Source organism: Aquarana catesbeiana, linkage group LG10, assembly GCF_042186555.1.
Source record: "Aquarana catesbeiana isolate 2022-GZ linkage group LG10, ASM4218655v1, whole genome shotgun sequence".
In the NCBI taxonomy this organism is placed as follows: Eukaryota; Metazoa; Chordata; class Amphibia; order Anura; family Ranidae; genus Aquarana; species Aquarana catesbeiana.
In genome coordinates, this window is record NC_133333.1 from 34525713 (window position 1) to 34548402 (window position 22690).

Below are 22690 nucleotides of genomic sequence, written 5' to 3' on the forward strand. Positions count from 1 at the left end.
GGAGCAGATACCTGTCTAATACAGGTATTTTGCTACCACCTCCGGGCATAGATACCCGCGCCACCTGCGGTATCTACGCCACTCCCACCCTGTCTTCTGGGAGACACACGGGTCCCAGGAGACAGCAGGGACCATTCGGAATGCGCAGCGCGAGTCGCACATGCGCAGTAGGGAATCAGGAAGTGAAACCACAAGGCTTCACTTCCAGATTCCCTCACCGAAGATGGCGGCGGCAGCACCCAAGAGCCGAGGGACAGATCGGCTTTGGGTGCTGACATTGCGGGTGCCCGGGACAGGTAAGTGTCCATATTTTTAAAGGCAGCAGCTGCAGTATTTGTAGCTGCTGACTTTAAAAAAAAAAAAAAAATCGGTGGAACTCCGCTTTAAGGCTGATTAGAGTAAATTAAGGTTTATTGAGGGGTTAAACCGAGGAACATTTGTTCATCCCTTTGATCTGCAGATGAAGAAAAAGAAATATACAAAAAGAAACAATGTTTTTTTTTTTATTTTAGTGTTTCAGGGCTGAGCAATGTTGTTAATAAACAATGCCAGCTGCTTTTTTTTTTTTTTTTTTTTGACAGCTCCAATTACCAGACTTTTTTAACACAGGGGAGACCCCCTGAAGGCTCAAAGAACCGAGCCTGAAAGTATTGGTTTCAGGTATCGGTGCATTTGCACGAGTACCGATACTTGTGCAAATACTCGGTATTGGCACCGATACTCGTACATATTGTATACATTGTATGTTATCTTGTAATGTCTACCTAGCGACAGGTGATGCTGGGATTAGGCTGCCCCTCCCATTGGCCAGCAGTGCGACTGTATAAATTCTGTTGCCTGGGGAGTGTGCTCAGCTGTGGTCACGCCTCCTCCTGCGGTGTCACATGTACTGATTGTGTTTGTGTTAAGAGTTGCCTATCTATAAATTCCTATGTCATAAATTTTAAAAGCAAACATAAGAAAATAATAATGGTAAAAAAAACATTTGTGGGCATAACCAATCATTTTTCTTTTTCATAATTCTCCTTTAAGGGGGCGTGGCCAGGGGTGTGCCCTATGCCAACAAACTTTTGCTAATAGGTGTCCCTCGTTTCCATCTCAAAAAGTTGGGAGGTATGCCTAAACCGGTGAACACGGACGCACCGGACCCCTGGCACGAACCCGCAGCCGCATATGTGTGAACTCGGCCTGACCCTTTTGCAAAATCATGCTGCAAACAAATCACCGTGGGTTTTGGCGTGCACAAAAATGCGCACGTTCGCAAAATGTGTGGAGGTGCCAATAGCAATGAGCGGCAGCACTTTTCTGTGCGCGTAAGGAGAGCATATCATTTTTGCACGCATTCCTGGCTCGCACAAAAGGGAACGTAACCTAGAAATCGGTAATCTACAATAATTGTATCATTTTTGTTCTTGGGTTTAGATTAGGGATGCACCGATACCATTTTTTTGTACGAGTACCAATCCTTTTTTTTTTTTTTTTTTTTTTAGTACTCACCAATACCAATTACCGATACCTACTGCAACTGTTTTGTTTTAACTTCAGCTGTCAGCAATGGTACAAAGCATTGAAAAGTTATTTAGAAATTAAATAGTTTTTTTTTTTTTTTTTTTTAATGTAGCGCTTTTTCAACGTGAAATGTGTAAATATATGTTAATATATATGTGTAAAAATATTCACTAACAAAGCAAACAAAAAAAAAGTATTAATTGTTTATCGTTTCTAAAATAGACGTGAACAAAAGAAAAAAAGCAGGAAAATAATAAATGCAGGAGAATAGGGAGTTAATTAAGGCTGATTAGAGTAAATTAAGGATTATTAAGGGGTTAAACAGAGGAACATTTGTTCATCCCTTTGATCTGCAGATGAAGAAACAGAAATATACAAAAAGAAACGATGTTTCTTTTTATTTTAGTGTTTCAGGGCTGAGCAATGTTGTTAATAAACATTTCCGGCTGCTTTTTTTTTTTTTTGACAGCTCCAATTACCGGACTTCTTTAACACTGGGGAGACCCACTGACAGCTCAAAGAACCGAATCTGAAAGTATCGGTGCATTTGCATGAGTACCAATACTTGTGCAAATACTCGGTATCGACGCAACCCTAGTTTAGATACATTGTATGTTATCTTGTAATGTCTGCCTAGCGACAGGTGATGCTGGGATTAAGCTGCCCCTCCTATTGGCCAGCAGTGCGACTGTATAAATTCTGTTGCCTGGGGAGTGTGCTCAGCTGTGGTCACGCCTCCTCCTGCGGTGTCACATGTACTGATTGTGTTTGCCATCTCTTGTTCCAGGAAGCTGAAACTTATTACAAAACAAAGGAGACCAACAAGCAGCAGCAAGATGAAGTATGTGGTGTGCTTCTCCCTGATCTCTGTGATCTTCGCCCTGGCTGGGAATGGAGGTGAGAACCCCCCGATCTTCTAATTCTACTTTTTACAAACTTCTGGGTCTTAGCATAAAACTTTTACAGGAACTTTTTTAAAAAAAACTTTGTTTAAAACTTCAGCGTTGTCTGAAGTCGGAGCAGTCAATGTAAGTGGGAGGCGGCTCGTAGCTTCCTTCGTACTTTTTGATCTAATCATGTGTTTTCCTGTTACTTGTTTTTGTTTTAATTACAGTAACTGTTTTGTTTCCTTTATTTATAGAAACAGGATCTAAAATAGATGTAAAGTCAAAATATTTTTATTTTTTTGTATAGGGTAGAGTAGGGAACATTTCAAGGATCACGCATAGGGGTGCTTTCGGGGCGTACAGTGCCGGCATCCAGCATATTTTTGCGCCCGGTAGTCCTCAGATGTTCCATACAGCTGTGATCAGCAGCCTGGACTACGTTGAAGCTCCAAAACGCAAAAATCATATATTCTCTATGGAGTTGGTTCACATCTCCACTACAAAGTCACCTGAAACCAAACGCCTGGAGCTCGAAAAAGTTCCGGAGCTTTAAATGTAGCTCCAATCGGGCAGATTGGTGCGTTTTTTTTTTTTTTTTTTTTAAGCATTTTTTGTTCCATAGAAATGCGTGGAAATGCTTGATTTGTGCATTTTTTTGTGTTTTAGCACATTTTGTTGCATGTTTCTGAGTGTTTTTCTGCAATTGCAATAATAAAATAAATAAAGTACATCAATAATAACCATCATAAATAAATAAAATAACACTCACCCTAATACTAACCCCTAATAATAACCCCTAACCCAAATATTAAACCCTTATCCTTAACCCAAACCCTAATATTTACCCCTAATCCTAACCCAAACCCTAATATTAGCCCCTAATCCTAACCCCTAACCCGACAAAATAAATAATCCTAAGTAAATAAATGAACCCCTATAAAATAACCCTAACATTAAACCCTTATTCTAACCCAAACCTTTTAATAACCCCGATCCTAACCCAAACCCTAATATTAACCCCTAATCCTAACCCTTACCCCTAACCTGACAAAATAAGTAAATAAATTAACCCCTGACCGTAACCTTTAACCCCTAACCCTCATATTAACCCCTAACCTAACATAATAAATAATAAGTACAAGTAAATAATAAAATAATCCTAATATTAAGCCCTTATTCTAACCCCTAAACCAAACCTAATAATAACAAACCTTAATAATAACCCCTAATCCTAACCCTTACCCCTAACCTGACTAAATAAATAATAAGTAAATAAATTAACCCCTAACCGTAACCTTTAACCCCTAACCTAACAAAGTAAATAAATAAAATAAATGAATCCCTAACCAAAACCTTTAGCTCCAAACCCTAATAAGAACTCCTAACCCCTAACGTAACACAACAAAATAAATAATAATAATAAGTAAATTAAATAAATGAACCCCCTAACTATAACCCCCAACCCTAATATTAACCCCTGACCCCAATATTAACCTCTAACCCCTAACCTAACAAAATACATAAGAAGAAGTAAATAAATAATAAATAAATTAACCCCTAACATTGACATTAACCCCTAACCTAACAAATAAAAAACATAAATAATAAGTAAATAAAATAAATTAACTCCTAACCAAAACCTTTAACCCCAAACCCTAATATTAACTCCTAACCCAACAAAATAATTATTATTATTATAAGTACATTAACCGCTAACTGTAACCTTTAACTCCTAATCCTAATATTAACCCCTAACCCTAATATTAACCTCACACCCCTAACCTAACAAAATAAATAATAAGTCAATAAACAAAAATAAAATAAATGAATTAAACCCGAACCATATTCTTTAACCCCTAACCCCTTACTAAAAAAAAAAAAAAAAAAAAAAAAGGAAAAAAAATAATAAGTAAATAACAGTGGATGAAAAACTGAAAAACATAACAACAAATGATGAAACAGATGATATTTTTTTCTATTGGCCAATATAAAAATGCCAAAGCTTAAAAACGCTTCAGAAATTCCCATACAAACGGCCGAAAGAAGTCCCAGAAAAACTTTGAAACACCTCTGGCCTCCCAGACCCAGAAAGATACTGGTGTTGTACGCCCAAGTGCGTTTTTATGTGCGTGAAGAAAAAATGCTGCACGCTTGCCGTTTTTTTTTTTTTTTTTTAAGCCCTTTTTTTACTGCTCCTTTGAAAAGCAATCTGCAGTGGGACGCTTTGTAGAGGTGGTTAACAGCCAGTTTGTTGCCTCTCGGCTTCCCTTTTTTAACCATTAAAAGCCCACTATAGTCCCTTTCACTTGAATTGGGTTGGATCTTCCAAATGCAACATGTGCCGCAACCAGCACAATGTGTATTAACATGGCCAGCATGTGGCTCAGTCGTTGGGGGTGGTAAAAGTGCTGATCAACCACCTGTTTATACCGCCCCTTGATAAAATTGCAAAGGAAAAAAAGGTAGCGCTGATTCACGTGACAGCGCATATAGAAACGCCTGGAAAACCCACGCGTATTGTTGTGCCCTTTTTACTGCACTGTGCACTGACATGCTTTTTTCAAATATTTTTTAGTGCATTTATTTGTAGGGTTTTTTTTTCTTTTCACCATTTCATCTTCCCTTACTTCCAAATGAATGCACATAAATTGTAAGACCTGCCAAAAAATGCAGCCAATCTACATTTTTCCTTGTGTGGAGTTTTTGTCCCCTTCTCCTTCCTCCTCCACCCCCACAGATGCATACTTACCGTAATACAGTGATTGTGGTTTCGCTTTTTGTTCACTGCCCTGACCAAGTATGCATTTTACAGCCCCATAGACTTCTATAGGACAATCATTGATCAGGACACAACCCTATAGATGTCTATCGGTAATTTATCCTTTAAAAGAGATAAAGCTTTTCATAGAGAGGAACAAAACTGTCACCATAATAAAACATCAAGCCTCGCTTTCCAGAGAACAAATGGTTTAAGTAAACAGTAACCGGATCCCATGTGTCAGCTGGAGATGGAGGGAAAGTATATGTATGGGCTAAACTTTGTTCTTTACAGAGTAGGGAAAGATTTGAGCTCGCAGGTTTCTTCAATCGTCACCATCATTCGCCACTTCCTTGACCCTTACCCTTATGTTCCTGCACTACTCCCTCCTCTTACCTTCACATCTCCATGGCAGTCATTGATCCTTACCTTTATACGCTTGTGCCATTCTCTTCACCCTTACCTTCTCATTCCTGCGCCACTCCCCTCACCCATACTTTCACATTACCTGCACCACTCCCTTCTTTCTTGCATTACATTCCTGCACCACTCCCCTCACCCTTACCTTCACATTCTGTAGTACTCCTTGACACTTCATTTTATATGCCTGTGCCACTCCCTTCACCCTCACCGTCATGTTCCTGTGCCACTCCCTTCACCCTTCCCTTTGTTTCTGTACCACTAAACTTACCCTTACCTTCACTTTCCTGTTCCACTCCCTTCACCCTCACCTTCATGTTCCTGTGCCACTCCCTTCACCATCACCTTCATGTTCCTGTGCCACTCCCTTCACCATCACCTTCATGTTCCGGTGCCACTCCCCTCACCTTCATGTTCCTGCTCCACTCCCTTCACCCTTCCCTTCATGTTTCTGTGCCACTAACCTCACCCTTACCTTCACTTTCCTGTGCCACTCCCTTCACCCTCACCTTCATGTTCCTGTGCCACTCCCTATACCCTCATCTTCATGTTCCTGTGCCACTCCCCTCTTCTTCATGTTCCTGTGCCACACCCCTCATCTTCATGTTCCTGTGCCACACCCCTCATCTTCATGTTCCTGTGCCACTCCCCTCACCTTCACTTTCCTGTGCCACTCCCTTCATCGCCTTCATGTTCCTGTGCCACTCCCTTCACCCTCACCTTCATGTTCTCATGCTACTCCCTTCACCCTTACCTCCATATTTCTGCAGTACTCCTTGACACTTCATTTTATATGACTGTGCCACTCTCTTCACCCTCACCTTCATGTTCCTGTGCCATTGCCTTCACCCTCACCTTCATGTTCCTGTGCCATTGCCTTCACCCTTACCTTCATGGTCCTGTGCCATTGCCTTCACCCTTATCTTCATGGTCCTGTGCCATTCCCTTCACCCTTACCTTCATGTTCCTGTGCCATTCCCTTCACCCTTACCTTCATGTTCCTGTGCCACTCCTCTCACCTTCATGTTCCTGCTCCACTCCCTTCACCCTTCCCTTCAGGTTTCTGTGCCACTAACCTCACCCTTACCTTTACTTTCCTGTGCCACTCTCTTCACCATCACTTTCATGTTCCTTTGCCATTCCCTTCACGCTTGCCTTCATGTTCCTGTGCCACTCCCTTCACCCTCACCTTCATGTTCCTGTGCCACTCCCCTCACCTTCACTTTCCTGTGCCACTCCCTTCATCGCCTTCATGTTCCTGTGCCACTCCCTTCACCCTCACCTTCATGTTCTCATGCTACTCCCTTCACCCTTACCTCCATATTTCTGCAGTACTCCTTGACACTTCATTTTATATGATTGTGCCACTCTCTTCACCCTCACCTTTATGTTCCTGTGCCATTGCCTTCACCCTCACCTTCATGTTCCTGTGCCATTGCCTTCACCCTCACCTTCATGTTCCTGTGCCATTGCCTTCACCCTCACCTTCATGTTCCTGTGCCATTGCCTTCACCCTTACCTTCATGGTCCTGTGCCATTCCCTTCACCCTTACCTTCATGTTCCTGTGCCATTCCCTTCACCCTTACCTTCATGTTCCTGTGCCATTGCCTTCACCATCACCTTCATGTTCCTGTGCCACTCCCCTCACCTTCATGTTCCTGCTCCACTCCCTTCACCCTTCCCTTCAGGTTTCTGTGCCACTAACCTCACCCTTACCTTCACTTTCCTGTGCCACTCTCTTCACCATCACTTTCATGTTCCTTTGCCATTCCCTTCACACTTGCCTTCATGTTTCTGTGCCACTCCCTTCACCCTTACCTTCATGGTCCTGTGCCATTGCCTTCACCCTTACCGTCATGGTCCTGTGCCATTCCCTTCACCCTTACCTTCATGTTCCTGTGCCACTCCCTTCACCCTTACCTTCCTGTTCCTTTGCCATTCCCTTCACGCTTGCCTTCATGTTCCTGTGCCACTCCCTTCACCCTTACCTTTATATGCCTGTGCCAAGGCCTTCAGCCGTCAGAAGTGACTCATGCTGATAGCAGAGGAATGAAGCAGCGGACAGAAATGACACTTAATGCTCTGGATTGAGCCAAGTACACACTATAGAGGGATATGTTTTGTTCATATTTCATGTCTGAGGTTTACAACTACTTCAATGTTACTTTAAATCGCCTACCTTTTTTTTGTCCTTTAGTTGTCAAATAATTACCTGTTGATCCTGCCAGTCTTCTTATGGTGGCCTCATTTTCTGTGCTGAGCTAACAACGCCATTACTCTATTGCTGAACTTGCAGCGTTGTCGGCCCTCCGGTCGGTCCCTTCCCATTCATATAAATACTGATGTCATCACGTCCATCACAATGCAGGTGTCATTGGCTGGGACTGCTCCTCCTCTGCTCCCAGCTTCAACATTAGAGGTGATATGGGAGCTTCCTTGAAGCCCAAGCAGGAGTTTTGTAGGTCGGTCATGTGACCGAAAATAACGCCATTATAAAGGCATTGCCAACCGATTGTTATGGTTTCTGATTCCTAATAGATTGCTGATCTCTGCTAATTGCGAGGGAGTGTTTTAGATGTTGGTTGTTGGAGGCTTGCCTTATTCTTAATGACAATAGAATAAGAAAACAAGTCGCCTATAAGCAGAGCAGTGCAATGCCAGCCTCCTGACAATTGGACCATTGTTGTGCTGTTGTAAAGGACAAGATCAGGTCTTTTGGATGTAACAAAACAAAGGCTTTCATTGTATTTGCGCATACTCTTTCAAAATGGTGCATGGCTTCCACAGGCATTTGCTATTGTATGCAACTGAGACCTCTGCATTTATTATGGCTTTAAAAGCCGGCTGGAATGTGAATTGTTAATCAAAAAAACTGAGTGCTGTTGAACTTGTTTGCTGCATGCAGCTGTATTGAAGTGCCCCTCCCAAGTAAGACCTGTTACACCCAGACTTCAGCTTATATAAGAAGCAGTGTGAACAGCAAAGTTTTAGGCCCCGTTTACATATACTTGATTTGTAATTGTGGGCAAATCCACATGTGTTTGGGTGCCATGCATCTTGAATGGCAGCCTAAACGTGGCGTGATTTTGCCATGATTGTTGAGCTTCAAAATGTGCGAAAATTGCAGCAAAACAGTGGAAAATTGCTCCTCGTTCAGGGCTTGCTGGTGGGCGGGGGTGTGTGTATTGAGCCACATTTTTAGTGCCCTACAACTGCTCCCCTTAAACTGCAAAGGCAGCTGTGGGTTGGGGTGATATACACATGACAAGGACGCAATGGTTTGGTTTCTCAGGGAATCCCTGCTAAAATTAGTTCTTCAGAGGACAATATAAGAATGCTCCTTACATTGGTGGTCAGGGGGAAGAATGTTCCTTACCTAGGTGGTCAATGGGAAGAATACTCCTTACATTGGTGGTCAGGGGGAAGAATGTTTATTACGCTGGACGGTGGAAAGAAAGTCCCTTACGTTGCAGGTCAGTGGGAAGAATGTCCTTTACATTGCAGGTCGATGGGAAGAATATCCCTTACATCGGGAGGTTGGTGGGAAGAATGTCCCTTATATTGGAGGTTGATGGGTAGAAAGTTCCTTACATTGGCGGTCAGTGGGAAGAATGTACCTTACATTGGAGGCCAGTGGAAAGAAAGCTCCTTACTTTGAAGGTTGTGGGGAGAATGCCTCTTGGATGCTGGTGGGAAGAATGCCCCTTACATTGGAGGTCGGTAGGAAGAATGTTCCTTACATTGGAGGTCGGTAGGAAGAATGTCCCTTACATTGGAGGTCGGTAGGAAGAATGTCCCTTACATTGGAGGTTGGTGGGAAGAATGCCCCTTACATTGGAGGTCGGTAGGAAGAATGCCCCTTATATTGGAGGTCGGTAGGAAGAATGTCCCTTACATTGAAGGTCGGTAGGAAGAATGTCCCTTACATTGGAGGTTGATGGGAAGAACGTCCTTTTTACTGAAGGATCTGTAGGAAGAATGTCTCTTATATTGAAGGTCGGTGGGAAGAATGTCCCTTACATTGGAGGTCGGTAGGAAGAATTTCCTTTACATTGGGGGTTGGTGGGAAGAATATACCTTACATTGGAGGTTGGTGGGTCGAATATCCCTTACATTGGAGATTGGTGGGAAGAATATCCCTTACATTGGAGGTTGGTGGGAAGAATGTCCCTTACATTGGAGGTTGGTGGGAAGAATGTCCCTTACATTGGAGGTTGGTGGGAAGAATGTCCCTTACATTGGAGGTTGGTGGGAAGAATGTCCCTTACATTGGAGATTGGTGGGAAGAATGTCCCTTACATTGGAGGTTGGTGGGAAGAATATCCCTTACATTGGGGATTGGTGGGAAGAATGTCCCTTATATCGAAGATCGATAGAGAGATTGTCTCTTACATTAGAGGTTGGTGGGAAGAATGCTCCTTACATTAGTGACATCAAGTGAATTGCCCTGCCCTGCAACCATGTGCAGTGGAAGCAGTTGTGCAGGCTTTTATGAGGTAAGGAGGAAACATATCACCTCCCCACCACCTGTCAAACACCCTCTGAAAAATGATGCACCGCTCTTAAAAGGGCTAATGCAAGTGTAAACAAGCCCAAACAGAGTAAAAAATGATGGCAGGGAGCATCCCAGACCTATAAGAATCCACGGGACAACACAGCCAACATATTTCACCTAAAAGGAAAATGTCACTGTCAGATGGACAAGTAGAATTGGTTGAAAACACTGGCAGCTCCTTTTGCAGTCGCTTTCATACCTAAGGCCCACAGAGTTCAAAATGAGTCAACTCGTAAAACGAAGCCTGCCTTTCAAAACATTCGTGGACGTTTGAACAATATCTAGATACTCTTTTCTGAACAAGCTTTCTGCCCTTCAGTCGTACATTTCCTTTAAGACGGATGAGAGCTAATCCCGTACAAAGCAAAGACAAGATTTGTTCTGTTCGGTTTTAATTTCATCTGTGAAGCCTTGTCACTTGATCTACAAAGGTGTCTCAGATCCTGCCGGGATTGGGGCCCCCCTCTGGGGACGCTACAATTATCAGGCGTGTAAGTCACGGTGAACATTACAGGATCACACTGGGAGCGATATTGTCTGAATCGGCTGCCTTGCGACGGGAGCCTCTGCCGCACCTTTCATGAGGACTGGGGGATATAAAAGACAGGTTTACTAGCCGGGAGTTATTAGTAAGAGGATAAAGGAGCTCCAAGTCCATCTCCTGCTACAGATCTATTGTAAATAAAAGGACATTCCTCCCGATTGATGTCACATCCCAGACTTATCTTAGCACACAATTCTGACTTCTTAAAGGGGGTTTCCATGTATTAGTAACTAGCACAAAACTGCTTTTTTTCAGAGGACTTTCTTTTGATGAAGGGGTTTCTTGACACAAAATGTGTGAAACTATTCTGCGGACATCCTTGTACCTTATTGTAGCATTTCATGGGTATTGATTCCCCAAGATGTAGGGCTTCACACACATGGCCACAATTGATTTACTGATATCTATGCAGGATGTTGCTGGCATCAAGATCTTACATAAAATGACGCATCTAAAGGTCAGAAGGCCTCATGCACATGGATGCTTTTAAGACATCCAACATAAATTGTGAATCTATTTCTGCTCCCGGCAGAGACAGTTGCAGTTGGAAGAAGAACAGTGTAAAGAACGCCTCCTACATTGGTGGTCAATGGGAAGAATACCCCTTACGTTGGTGGTCTATGGGGAAATGCCCCTTACGTTGGTGGTCTATGAGAAGGATGTCCCTTATGTTGGTCACCAACGTAAGGGACAATCTTCCCATTGACCACCAAAGGTTGGTGGTCAATGGGAAGAATGCCCCTTACGTTGGTGGTCCAGCGTGTCTTACATTGATGGTCAGTAGGAGGAATGTTCCCCTCAATTAAGGTCAGTGGACCTTAACCTTACCAGACAGCTAAAAAAGATCAGTGTCATGCCACTGGCTCTGCCAAGTGGCATTGATTTGTAACTATGTAGGCACCATCAGATGCCAATCAGCCTTAGCTCAAAGAACCCCCGAGAACATCTGGAGAAACTCCAGGGTTCATTGGAACCCTGGTTTTAAATTGCTTGGTTATGTCTTTTTCACACAGCTGTTCTTCTGTATTCAATAAGTGTCTTATAGGCAGTGTGGGTCAGTTTTGAGGGGATTTTGGTGGTTTCAAGAGACTTGCTTTTGAAATTATAGTTTATTTATAACAAGCTGAATAGCCAGGGTTCACCGTTTTTGAGGTTTTCTTTTCCCTGATGTACCGTATATTCCTGCTGGCTAACGGGCACAGTTTTACTGCTGACTAGAAGGCACAGCACAGCTGCAAATTAAAATATGTCTGAAGTCAAGCCATAGTTTTTTGAGGCTTTTTTTGGATAGAGTTGACGATAGACAAGGGGGCACTCTTTACGGCTAGAGCAAAGAGATTTCATCTCCAAATACTGAAAGGTTTCTTTACAGTAAGAGCTGTGAAAATGTGGAATAGACTCCCTCCAGAAGTGGTTTTGGCCAGCTCAGTAGATTGCTTTAGGAAAGGCCTGATTCTTTCCTAAATGTACATAATATTACTGGGTACTAACATTGATAGGTAAAGTTGATCAAGGGAAAATCTGATTGCCTCTCCGGGATCAGGAAGGAATTTTTTTCCTTTGCTGTAGCAAATTGGATCATGCTTTGCTAGCGTTTTTCGTCTTTCTCTGGATAAACTGTGGGTATAGGATTGGGTATATGGGATTGTATGATATTATTTATTATTTTTTATTTATTTATTTTTATGTTTTTTTCAACCTGACTAACTATGTAACTATGGTAAAACCCCTGACAAGTGAGTTTTTCCTTCAATTCCAGTCCTGGAAACTAGATTGAAAGGAAATCTCTCTAGTGAGGCAAATCACCTCGTAGGCGGCTTGCACACAGGACCACCTGGCTGCTATGCGTCCCTCCCAGTGTTTTAGTTCACCTAGGACGGCCACTGCCTGCAGCCTGTCAAAGTCTATAGCAGGCTGCAGCTGGCCGGGGCTAGACGCTGTACCAAGTGGTTCTCTTATTTAGGGCCCTATGGGATGAGTGCCTGGAACGCCAGGAAAGACTTAAACTAAATGGACCCGTGTAAAGAAGGCTTTAGACCAGTCATTCTCAACCAGGGTTCTGTTTAGAGGTAGCTAGAGGTTCCTTGAGCTGTGGGTAGTTGACCCCAGTCTGATGAGGACTTCATAATTCCAGGGCCAACACCAGAGGCATGAAACCCATGATTTTTTTTTTTTTTTGCTATTTGTAAGGGTGGCATTCTATCCACTGGCCACCAATTAATTGTTTTTCCTCCAGAGGTTACTAGAGGTTCATTAAGCTGTGGATCATTGACCTCCCATCTGATGGTACCAGAAAATTCTGGGTCCAATGCTACTTGCCTAGGCAGCGGCATGACACCAGTTATCTTTTTGGCTGTTTGTAAAGGGCATTATTCCTCATAGCCACCAAAGCAAGGGACATTCTCCCCAATGACTTCCTATGTAAGGGACATTCTATCCACTGACCACCAATGAATTGTTTTTCCTCAAGAGGTGTCTAGGGGTTTCTTGAGATGTGGATCATTGACCACCCATTATGATGCCTACATTGTTCCAGTGCCAACTCTATTTGGTAGAGCCAGAGGCACGGCACCAATGATCTATTTAGCTGTTAGTAAAGGTGACATTCTATCCACTGGTCACCAATGATTTGTTTTTAACAGGGATTCTCCTAAACATGAAATATATTAGAGGGGTTCCTGTTGGGTAAAACAGTTGGTTCTAGGCCTCCATGCAAACTACTGTACAGTCAATACAGCCTTGTCTAGGGCCCACCTCAGAATGTGACCAAACTCCAAAGGAATAGCAGCACACCTATGTGTCATCCCTCTGCTCTCCAGTCTCCTATAGACATAGTAGTTCAAAACTCTGCTGGAGGCAGGTATTCCTGCACAATCAGGCTCTTGTGCTTGTTCTAGGTTAAAACAAATGTAATGATTTATGTTATTTAATACATAACTAGTGTGTATTTCATTGTCATTATATCTCCATGGAGTTGAACGTTATTTATCAGTCACTTTGGGTCAGTCTATTGCCAGACGTCACGTTATTTAGTATGGAGTATGGAAAGATTAGAATCCCTATCTCTCTTTATAACTAATATGTTCCCTCTTGAGGAGATAGCCTTTCCTGTCCTGTTGACAAAAGAACCCCCCCCCCCCCAAAAAAAAAAAAAAAAAGTAATATACTGTAGCTTACCAGACCTTTGATGTGGTGGCTGTGTTAATTTTCTTTTTCAGGCTTTTTCCCATTTTTATTTTCACCTGGCGATCATACCTTTAACACATGCCTAGGCCCATGGTGACTTTGCTCACTCACCTTACTGTATCAAAAAGAAGACAGGACTACTGAACCCCATTTCTGTTCTCCATAGCATAAACAAGTGTTGTTCTATAGTCCTCAGAGATAGCGGAAAACAATGTAATTGATAATGATCAGAACAGACAGAGAACACAGAATGCTATCTGGCAGGATCAACAGGTATTTTTTGAACATCTAAAACAAATGTAACAAAATGTTTTTTTAAAGGTCTAGATAGAAATCTGAAGTTTAATTTTTTTAAAGTCCCAGTAATATCAACACTGGGCCTTTGTGCTTCTTTGGACAATGCATTACAGATTATGGCTGATAGGAGGGGCCAGCAGGGTGCTTTACATAGCTTCCTGAAAACAGCACAGCACCCTGCCTCCCTCCTCCTGATGCAAGCAGTGGGTTGGCTCTTGGGAGGACTTATGCAAATATCAAAATGAGTGGGCGTTCCTAGGCAGGCTGCTTTTGCATTCAGATCACCCTAGGTAACTCTAGCCTGAGCCTGCTGAGTCTCCGTGACTGAAAGAGCTGAAATCCAATGAATAAATGTGGCAGGGCAGCAACAGTCAGGCTGGGGAGGACAGGCCTAGATAATGCTGTATGTCCTCCAGCCAGGCTCTGTCTGACTTGATGCAGTTTTTAATGTCCAGGAGAGGGAGATGAGACTGTACAACATTTGGGGAATAGAATAAAACTAGGGGACTTAATCTGCTCAGAATTTTCTAGAAAATGTGGCCATATCTATTTTGGTAATGATGATGGAGTTTGTAGGATAACGTTGTAAACACTGGTAGGGTTGGTGATGTTGGATGACAATGTAGACACTTTTGGGGTTGGTGATGGAGGATATAGGATGACATTGTAGACACTGGTGGGGGTTTGTGATGGAGGATGTAGGATGACTTTTCAGACATTGGTGGGATTGGTGATGGAGGAAGTTTGTAGGATAACATTGCAGACACTGGTGAGGTCGGTGATGGAGGATGTAGGATGACATAGACACTGGTCGGGTTGGTGATGAAGGATGTAGGATGACATTGTAGACACTGGTGGGGTTGGTTATGGAGAATGTAGGTTGGCATTGTAGACACTGGTGGGGTTGGTGATGTAGGATGACATTTTAGACACTAGTGGGGTTGGTGATGAAGGATGTAGGATAATGTTGTAGACACTGATGGGGTTGGTGATGGATGATGTTGAGGACACTGGTGGGGTTGGTGATGGAGGATCTAGAATAATGTTGCAGATACTGGTGGGGTTGGTCATGGAGGATATAGAATGATGTTGCAGACACTTGTGGGATTAGTGATGGATGATGTAGGATGATGTTGCAGACACTGGGGGGGGTTGGTGATGGAGTATGTTGGATGACGCTAATGAGTACGTAGAAGATGAACAATGTCTGTTTTGTCTCTTGCAGTTATTGCTGAATTGTATATCTCGGGTCCCGAGTCTGCAGTGCTGGAGGGGGATGCTGTGGCCTTGGAATGTCTCTCAGACTCTGAATTGGATATGCAGAATTACACTTTCCAAAAATACAGCACAGTAAGTATGACTAATAGGTGCAGATGTTGTATTTCTTTAGAACAGTTATGCTGCAAGCATCCTAAATTCCTTGCTCAACTTGACACAACTCTGAAACTTAAAGGGAACCCAAAACACTCAACCAAACTTCCTCATTTAAGAAAACCTGTCCCATTACCTTTTTGAAGAAGCTAGTTGGCTGTTTGTCATGCTAAGTCTCATTTTTTTTAATTTTAAGTTGCAAATACAGAATATATACACATGAGGACTTTTCTGTGACCTTCCTGATTTGCAGCACTGAAGAGGATCAACATGACAGCTGAGCTGTTAGCATTGTCAGAAGTAGATCAGCAATAGTAACATCATAGACTGAGGTGGACTCAAGCTCAGAAAGTAAAAAAAAAAAAGGGGGTATGCTATAGGGAACATTTAGAAACGTTATGTACAGTATGTGAGTGGGCCTAGGCACTCAAGTACCTAGATCCTCATGGATTTATATCTGCAGTGTGAGAGCTAAGGCACTGCTGCCTCCGACTGCTTGTCTTAGGAGTCATGGAGTAAAATTTGCTTATGTTTCTACATTGCTGCTCTAAGCAAAGCCCTACCTCTACCAAGATGGCCACCTACACATACCAGTCCGTAGATATGGCAGAGGCATTCGTTTTCTTTATTTCAGGCTAAGAATATTTTCAGCAAGTAGAGAAAATACTTTGCAGAATTCCAGAAGCTTTGTAACTTCATATACACCAATATATCAAACATCAGACTTTCCATCTATCTTCTGTGAACTACACTGTGGAAGAATGCTTTCCTATGTAATGGAGTTGACAAGGGTCGGTGACAACCATGGCTTCCTCCATAGATACAGTGTGGTGAGTGGGTGTTTTCAACCTAGAATGGGAGGTGTGTTACTGGCAGGATTACCAGGTGAAATAAAGGAATTAAAAGAAAACATATGCACCCACCACACAAGGACTGGTTAATTTTGCTTAATCTAAAGGAGATTGCAATGGTAAAGCTGGCCTTACCCAATACAATCACCTTTATATTTACCCAAACCATGTAATGTAAGAGCCTACCATGCAATTTGTATCCAAGCAGGCAGGCTATTGCACCAAATAGTTGTTTGTAGCTCTAAATGGAATTGTACATCCAGATTGCACTGTGTATGACCACCCTTAGGGTCTGGGTTGACAGGCTTTGATCTTGTGTCAATGGTGTCAAATTGACATTGGTTTGAGATGCTTCTGAGATCCTTCAGAATTCATCAACGGGTACACTTGATCTGCAGTTGACCTCCTGATCTGCATTTCACCTGTTTAAAGCAGGTTTTGCATTCCCATAGACTTGCACCAAAGCATGTCAATACAGGCCCTTAGGGTCCCTATGGACAAGTCAACATTTTTGAAATTCGAGCTGTTGGTGGCGCTGAAAGCAGCACCTGGCCTGACAAAATTCAATCAAAAAATCGAATGAGTTGGGCAGAAAATTAGTGGTTCAGCAGTGACTGCATCCTATCAGAAGCACTGTTCGGGTATTCAGGTAGCAGAGGATGCGGTGGCTATTGACTACAATAGCTTGCAGTGGAGATGCAATTCTCCATGCTGTTAGCAGTGCATGGCAGAATCTATTGAAATTCTCTTGCAGGCTGAATGAGAAAAAAAACAAAACCATGTAAGGTGGCCTTTAGGAACACCAACAGCAGGTTCCTCCCCGGTTGCTCTCCTAAGCAACCAATTGGGCAAGTTTCCTTTTTCCAAGCTACGTAGACAAAAACCAACCTGAACTTGGCTGCTATAGGCAGTACACAGACCTGGCTTCAGTCTCCATTAATAGGTTTTGTGAGGAGTCTGCTGCGTACACATACCAGACGACTGTGTTGTTCATTCATTCAGTCATTATGCCGCCGTTATTAAGCCGCATTGTCAGATGTCGTATAATGGCCGCGTCAGGTGTGTCAGCAGGCTGCCGATAAGTGTTACGCTTCGCTTGTCCTGCGTTAGGATTTGGACTTCTCAGCCAAAGGTTTAGAGCTGCAGGACGGTAACTGAGTGAAGCATTAACCTGTTTCTGTGCCAGGATGTAACAGACCCGCTTATAAACGAAGTCAGCGTGGAGCTGCTTGTTATGCAGCTTGTTTTGTTGTATGTACTCAAGATCAGATAACTCGTGATATGCAGCTGACACAAAACCGAAGGAACCGCACTTGATGTCACATGGCATCACCATTACAATAGATCTAAACCCCAACTAGATAACATTTATTTTATTTTTTTCCCCCCATAAAATATTGTTTCCACCATTTCAATACTCTTTGCAACTAGGTGCATACAGTACACGCCAACTCTCCCAGATTTGCCAGCAAGGTCCCCCATCTTGGTCCCTCTGTCCTACCTATGCTTTGCCCTGGGCTATGTTCCGGGATCACAACATCAACCTTGTTTGAGTTAATGCACATGCACAGTAATGCAAAAGGGGATTCATTGTGGGGATTGAGGGTGCAAGTGGGTGGCCCCTGCATATTTAGAGATGGGGTCTGGGAGGGACCAACCCATAAAGTAAGGTTGGACACATCACCAGCACCAGATGACTTACACCCAAGAGTTCTCAAGGAGCTTAGCCATGTTAAATGAATATAGAATTCAGAAGCCAATCGGTCCAATCAAGGTCCCTGCAGGACTTTTTTTGGAGCCAGCATTACAATGTGACAACAACTTCAGAAAACCTCAAAGTTATGCACCAGCTTTAATTTTAAAGGAGCCTTGGCTACCCAGCTCCTAGGATTTCTCCACCCCTACTGTAAAAAGAACAACTAGAGGAAGGCCTCGCATCTTGGCCCCTCTATACTGCCTATGCTGTGTGCTGGGCCATATCCCAGGATCACAGCATCAACCTTATTTGAGTTACTGCACATGCACAGTAACTCAAAAAGGGTTCATTGCAGGGAGTGAGTGCAAGTGGGTGGTCCCTGCACATGTAGAGGTGAGGTCTAGTTGGGACTAACCCTTAAAGTGGTTGTGATGGGCAGTCCCCACATATTTATAGGTGGTACAGGTGCCAACTCATAAAGTGGCCATGATGGGTGGTTTCTTACATATTTAGGGGCAACATACAGGTGGGAAGAAGCCATAAAGTAGGTATGATGGGCAATCCCCACATATTTAGGGGTGGTGTTTGTGCAGGGGTCAACCCATATAGTGGGCATGATGGGTCGTCCCTTCATATTTAGAGGCAACCCATAAAGTAGGCATAATGAGCAGTCCTTGTACATTTAAAGGCAGGGTCTGGGTGGGACCAACCTGTAAAGTTGTTGTGATGGATGGTCCCCAGATATTTAGAGGTGGTGTCTGTGTAGGGGCCAACTCATAAAGTGGGCGTGATGGGTGGTCCCTACATATTTAGAGGCAATTCATAAAGTCGGCATTATGGACAATCCCCACATATTTAAAGGCAGGGTCTGAGTGGGACCAACCTGTAAAGTCATCATGATTGGTGGTCCCCAGATATTTAGAGGTGATGTCTGTGCAGGGGCCAACCCATATAGTGGGCATGATGGGTGGTACCTACATATTTAGAGGCAATTCATAAAGTCTGCATGATGGACAATCCACACATATTTAGAGATGGGATCCGGGTGAGATCAACCTGTAAAGTGGTTGTGATGTGTAGTTCCCACATATTTAAAGGTGGAGTCTGTGCAGGGGCCAACCCATTAAGTGGACATTATGATTGGTCTCTACATATTTTGATGCAACCCGTAAAGTCAGCGTGATGGGCAATCCCCACATATTTAGAGGTGTGGTCTGGGTGGAACCAAGACATAAAGCAGGGGCAGACAAATCACCAGGACCAGATGGTCCGCAAGGAACTTGGCCATGTTAAATTACTATAGAATTTAATAGCCAATCTGTCCAATCCAGGTGCCAACAGGATTTTTTTTTCTTTTGGTGCTATTGACAACAACTTGAGAAAACCTCAAAAGTTAGGCACAAGCTGTAAATTAAAGGGGCTTTGGCTACCCGACTTCTGGGATTCTCCAGCCCTACCGTAAAGTGGGCATGATATGGGCAAGTGAAATGCGAAACGCGGGCAGGGTTAACAGTGTCCCAAGATCCATAACCATAATGTTGGTAACTATGTACTGTAAGTGCTGCTGACCTAATAATTCTGTTCTTCCTTGAATCTTGGTGTGCTTTGTGGATTTCTTCTAGATCTGTGCAGTAATCCAGAGTGAAGCTTTTTTCCTGTAATAAAGACCACCCACTGCTGCTCTCTCCTTGTGCAGGGTGACTGGTCTTGTCTCCGCCCCCTCCTGTAGTTTCCTGCAGGCAGTATGTAGTGGGTGGAGCCTTCTGAGCCACTCCCACAGCTCTGCTGTCTGCACAGGCTATGCACAACACAGTGGTCACTGCTACTTTTACAAGGCAACAGCTGTGTTTTTAAAGGCATACGGCACACACAAGTGGATTTATGTCCTTTGTGGCTATTAAGGAATATATTTAAATGAAAGTTTATGTCCAGAGTTTTGCTTTAAAAGCTTACTGATTACATAAAAAAAAATCAGCATTGGTTTTTTATCGCAAACCAGTCCAAATAAATCCCCATTTGATTTGTTGCCATGGGCATCACAGACACTTATCCTTTATCCTCAGCATTGTAAATAGGATTGCATGGTATCTTATGACCATGACGAGTCACGTGGAGCTGGGATGTGAAATCTGGTCTAGCAGGTTTTTAATTGATCTTGTTTTGATCACGAGCGTGTTTAAACTAAACCCGTACTGAGGGCCCGTGCACGTCAAAACCTGGTGTGCGAAGGACCTGTCTCGTGCATTTCTCACAACGCAGGTAAATGCGCTATCCTTGCGGGATGCATGTGGGTGCCTTAAAGGGTAACTCCACTTTCGTGGTGGGAAAAAATAGCAAATAAAGAAAAATTAATAAAGTGTATACAATTGCGACACAAGTCATATTGTCATTGAATTTTATTAAAAATTATCTTTCCTTTTTCAATCTGCAGCCGCTGTAATTTTCTGTAAATGCAATGTGGCTACATGGAGGTGTTCTGTACACAGAGTGTGTACTGACCACCCCCCAGAAACAAAATTTCCTGCTTGTGTGATTGGCTCACCAATTTTCCCAGAAGTCTGCCTAAGATACAAATCAGATTTCAGGCATCCCCTCCAACAAAAAGGGAATTTTTGGTGAGATACTTTCAATAGCAACACGTCTAAAGGGATGCAGGCCCAGCAGATTTCCTCATTAGTGCAGTGCAGGTTCACACCTGATAGATAATTATCGAAACCACTCCCATTAGACCCACTCAACACCGAGCAACACACAGGGATTTCATCAGAATAACAAAAGGTAGGAATCCACAACAAAGGTTGTTATAATCCCTGCAATGTAGTGAGAGATGGCCAGCAAGCTAGCATTTTTTTTTTTTTAAATGCACTGCTTCATACACACCAGCTTGTTGTGGGAACACACTGCCCCTTTTCAGACTAGTGACAGTGACAAAACGCATGGTACCAATGCGTCAAAGATTTTATTTTGTGTGTTTCTAGCATAGGGCAGCTCATTGGAACTAATGGGCTGCCCTAGACGCAACACGCAGGAATATGCAAAAAAAGCAAATGCACTCCAAGGTGTTACTGGATCCCGCAAATGTATGCTAGGGGAAAAAAAGTGCTGTATACAGTATATGCACGCTTCCCCATGCTTTATCCTCTGCAAGTACAGAAAAATACACATTGATCTGCCAGAAATCCAGTGTACCCCTCGCTTCCTGTTAGGGCTGCCGTTACAGTACTGAAATCCCTAGAAGCATTGTCAACCCTGCCTGCTCAACTACAGAACTCCACCTATCCCCCCCACCTCTTCTGCCTGTCTCCACATACATACATTAATTTCTTTCCCTGCAAAACAAATCTGCTGCCTTGACTCCTGAGAGCCTACCTACACTAAAACTGGAGAGTGCAGAATCTGGTGCAGCTGTGCATAGATACCAATCAGCTTCCAGGTTTTTCTTGTCAAAGCTTAACCAATTGACCTCCAGAAGATTAACCCCCCCCCCCCGGACCAGGCCATTTTTTTTGCGATATGGCACTTTGTTATTTTAACTGAGAATTGCGTGATCATGCAACGCTGTACCCGAATAAAATTGATGTCCTCTTTTCCCCACAAATAGAGCTTTCTTTTGGTGGTATTTGATCACCTCTGGGTTTTTATTGTTTGCTGCATAAGCAAAAAAAAAGACCAACGATTTTGAAAAAAAACAAAAAATTTTTTTACTTTCTGCTATAAAACACATCCACTAAAAAAAATGTAAAAAATCTAAGTTCTTCATCAATTTAGTTAAATATGTATTCTGTTACATATTTTTGGTAAAACAAATCCCAGTAAATGTATATTGATTGGTTTGCGCAAAAGTTATAGCGTCTACAAACTATGGCATTTTTTTTTTTACTAGTAATGACAGTGATCAGCGACTTTTAGTAGGACTGTGATATTGCGGCGGTTAGTCGGACACTGACATTTTTGACACTTTTTGGGGACCAGTGACACTAATACTGTGATCAGAGCTAAAAAAATGCACTGTCACTGTACTAATGACACTGGCAGGGAAGGGGTTAACATCAGGGGTAATCAAAGGGTTAAGTGTGTTCCTATATAACCAAGTGAACTGCGCTAGCGACTGTGAATGAAACTAAACATATGCAAAAACTCAAAAAATATATATAAAGTAACACTTTGATAGTGCATAGAAAGGGTGTTGTAAAAAACTGGGCATACACCCTGCAAACCTAGCCCAACAATTAATGAGAATATGCTGGGCTATACTACCAGAAACCCTACATATGCATGTGAAAAATCAATTTGTGTGCATAATAAATAACAGAAATAAGCTAAAAACGATCCGCTCAAGGAATTGTAGATTAATGCAAACATAAAATGTCAATAATAGGAAGAACGTGGCTGATGGTAAAGACCCTCTTCATAGGAAGACAATGAGCAGGCTTCCAGCTCTCACATCCTTAGAAACAAACAGGGCTGATAATGTAACGAAGCAGAGATTGCTTGGAGGGGACCACAACACACGTTCCACCGGAGGAGAAAAAGAGAAGCATATAGCATAAAACCCTATGTCACCAAGGGTCACCTGCGCAAAAATGCGCTACTCACGAGACCGGTAGAAAAAACA

General features: G+C 42.9%; 1 protein-coding gene across 2 annotated transcripts in view; it reads left to right on the forward strand.

Annotated features, from left to right (window-relative positions):
• The first annotated feature begins 2247 nt into the window (after positions 1–2247).
• The window catches only part of LOC141110570 (basal cell adhesion molecule-like), a 79070-nt gene continuing 58627 nt past the window's right edge, over positions 2248–22690 (forward strand). For both annotated transcript variants that reach the window (XM_073601980.1, XM_073601982.1), the window contains exons 1-2: positions 2248–2406; positions 15383–15507. In XM_073601980.1, the coding sequence (XP_073458081.1) occupies positions 2346–2406; positions 15383–15507 (186 nt within the window). In that variant the 5' untranslated portion in view covers positions 2248–2345. The remainder of the gene's footprint in view (positions 2407–15382; positions 15508–22690) is intronic.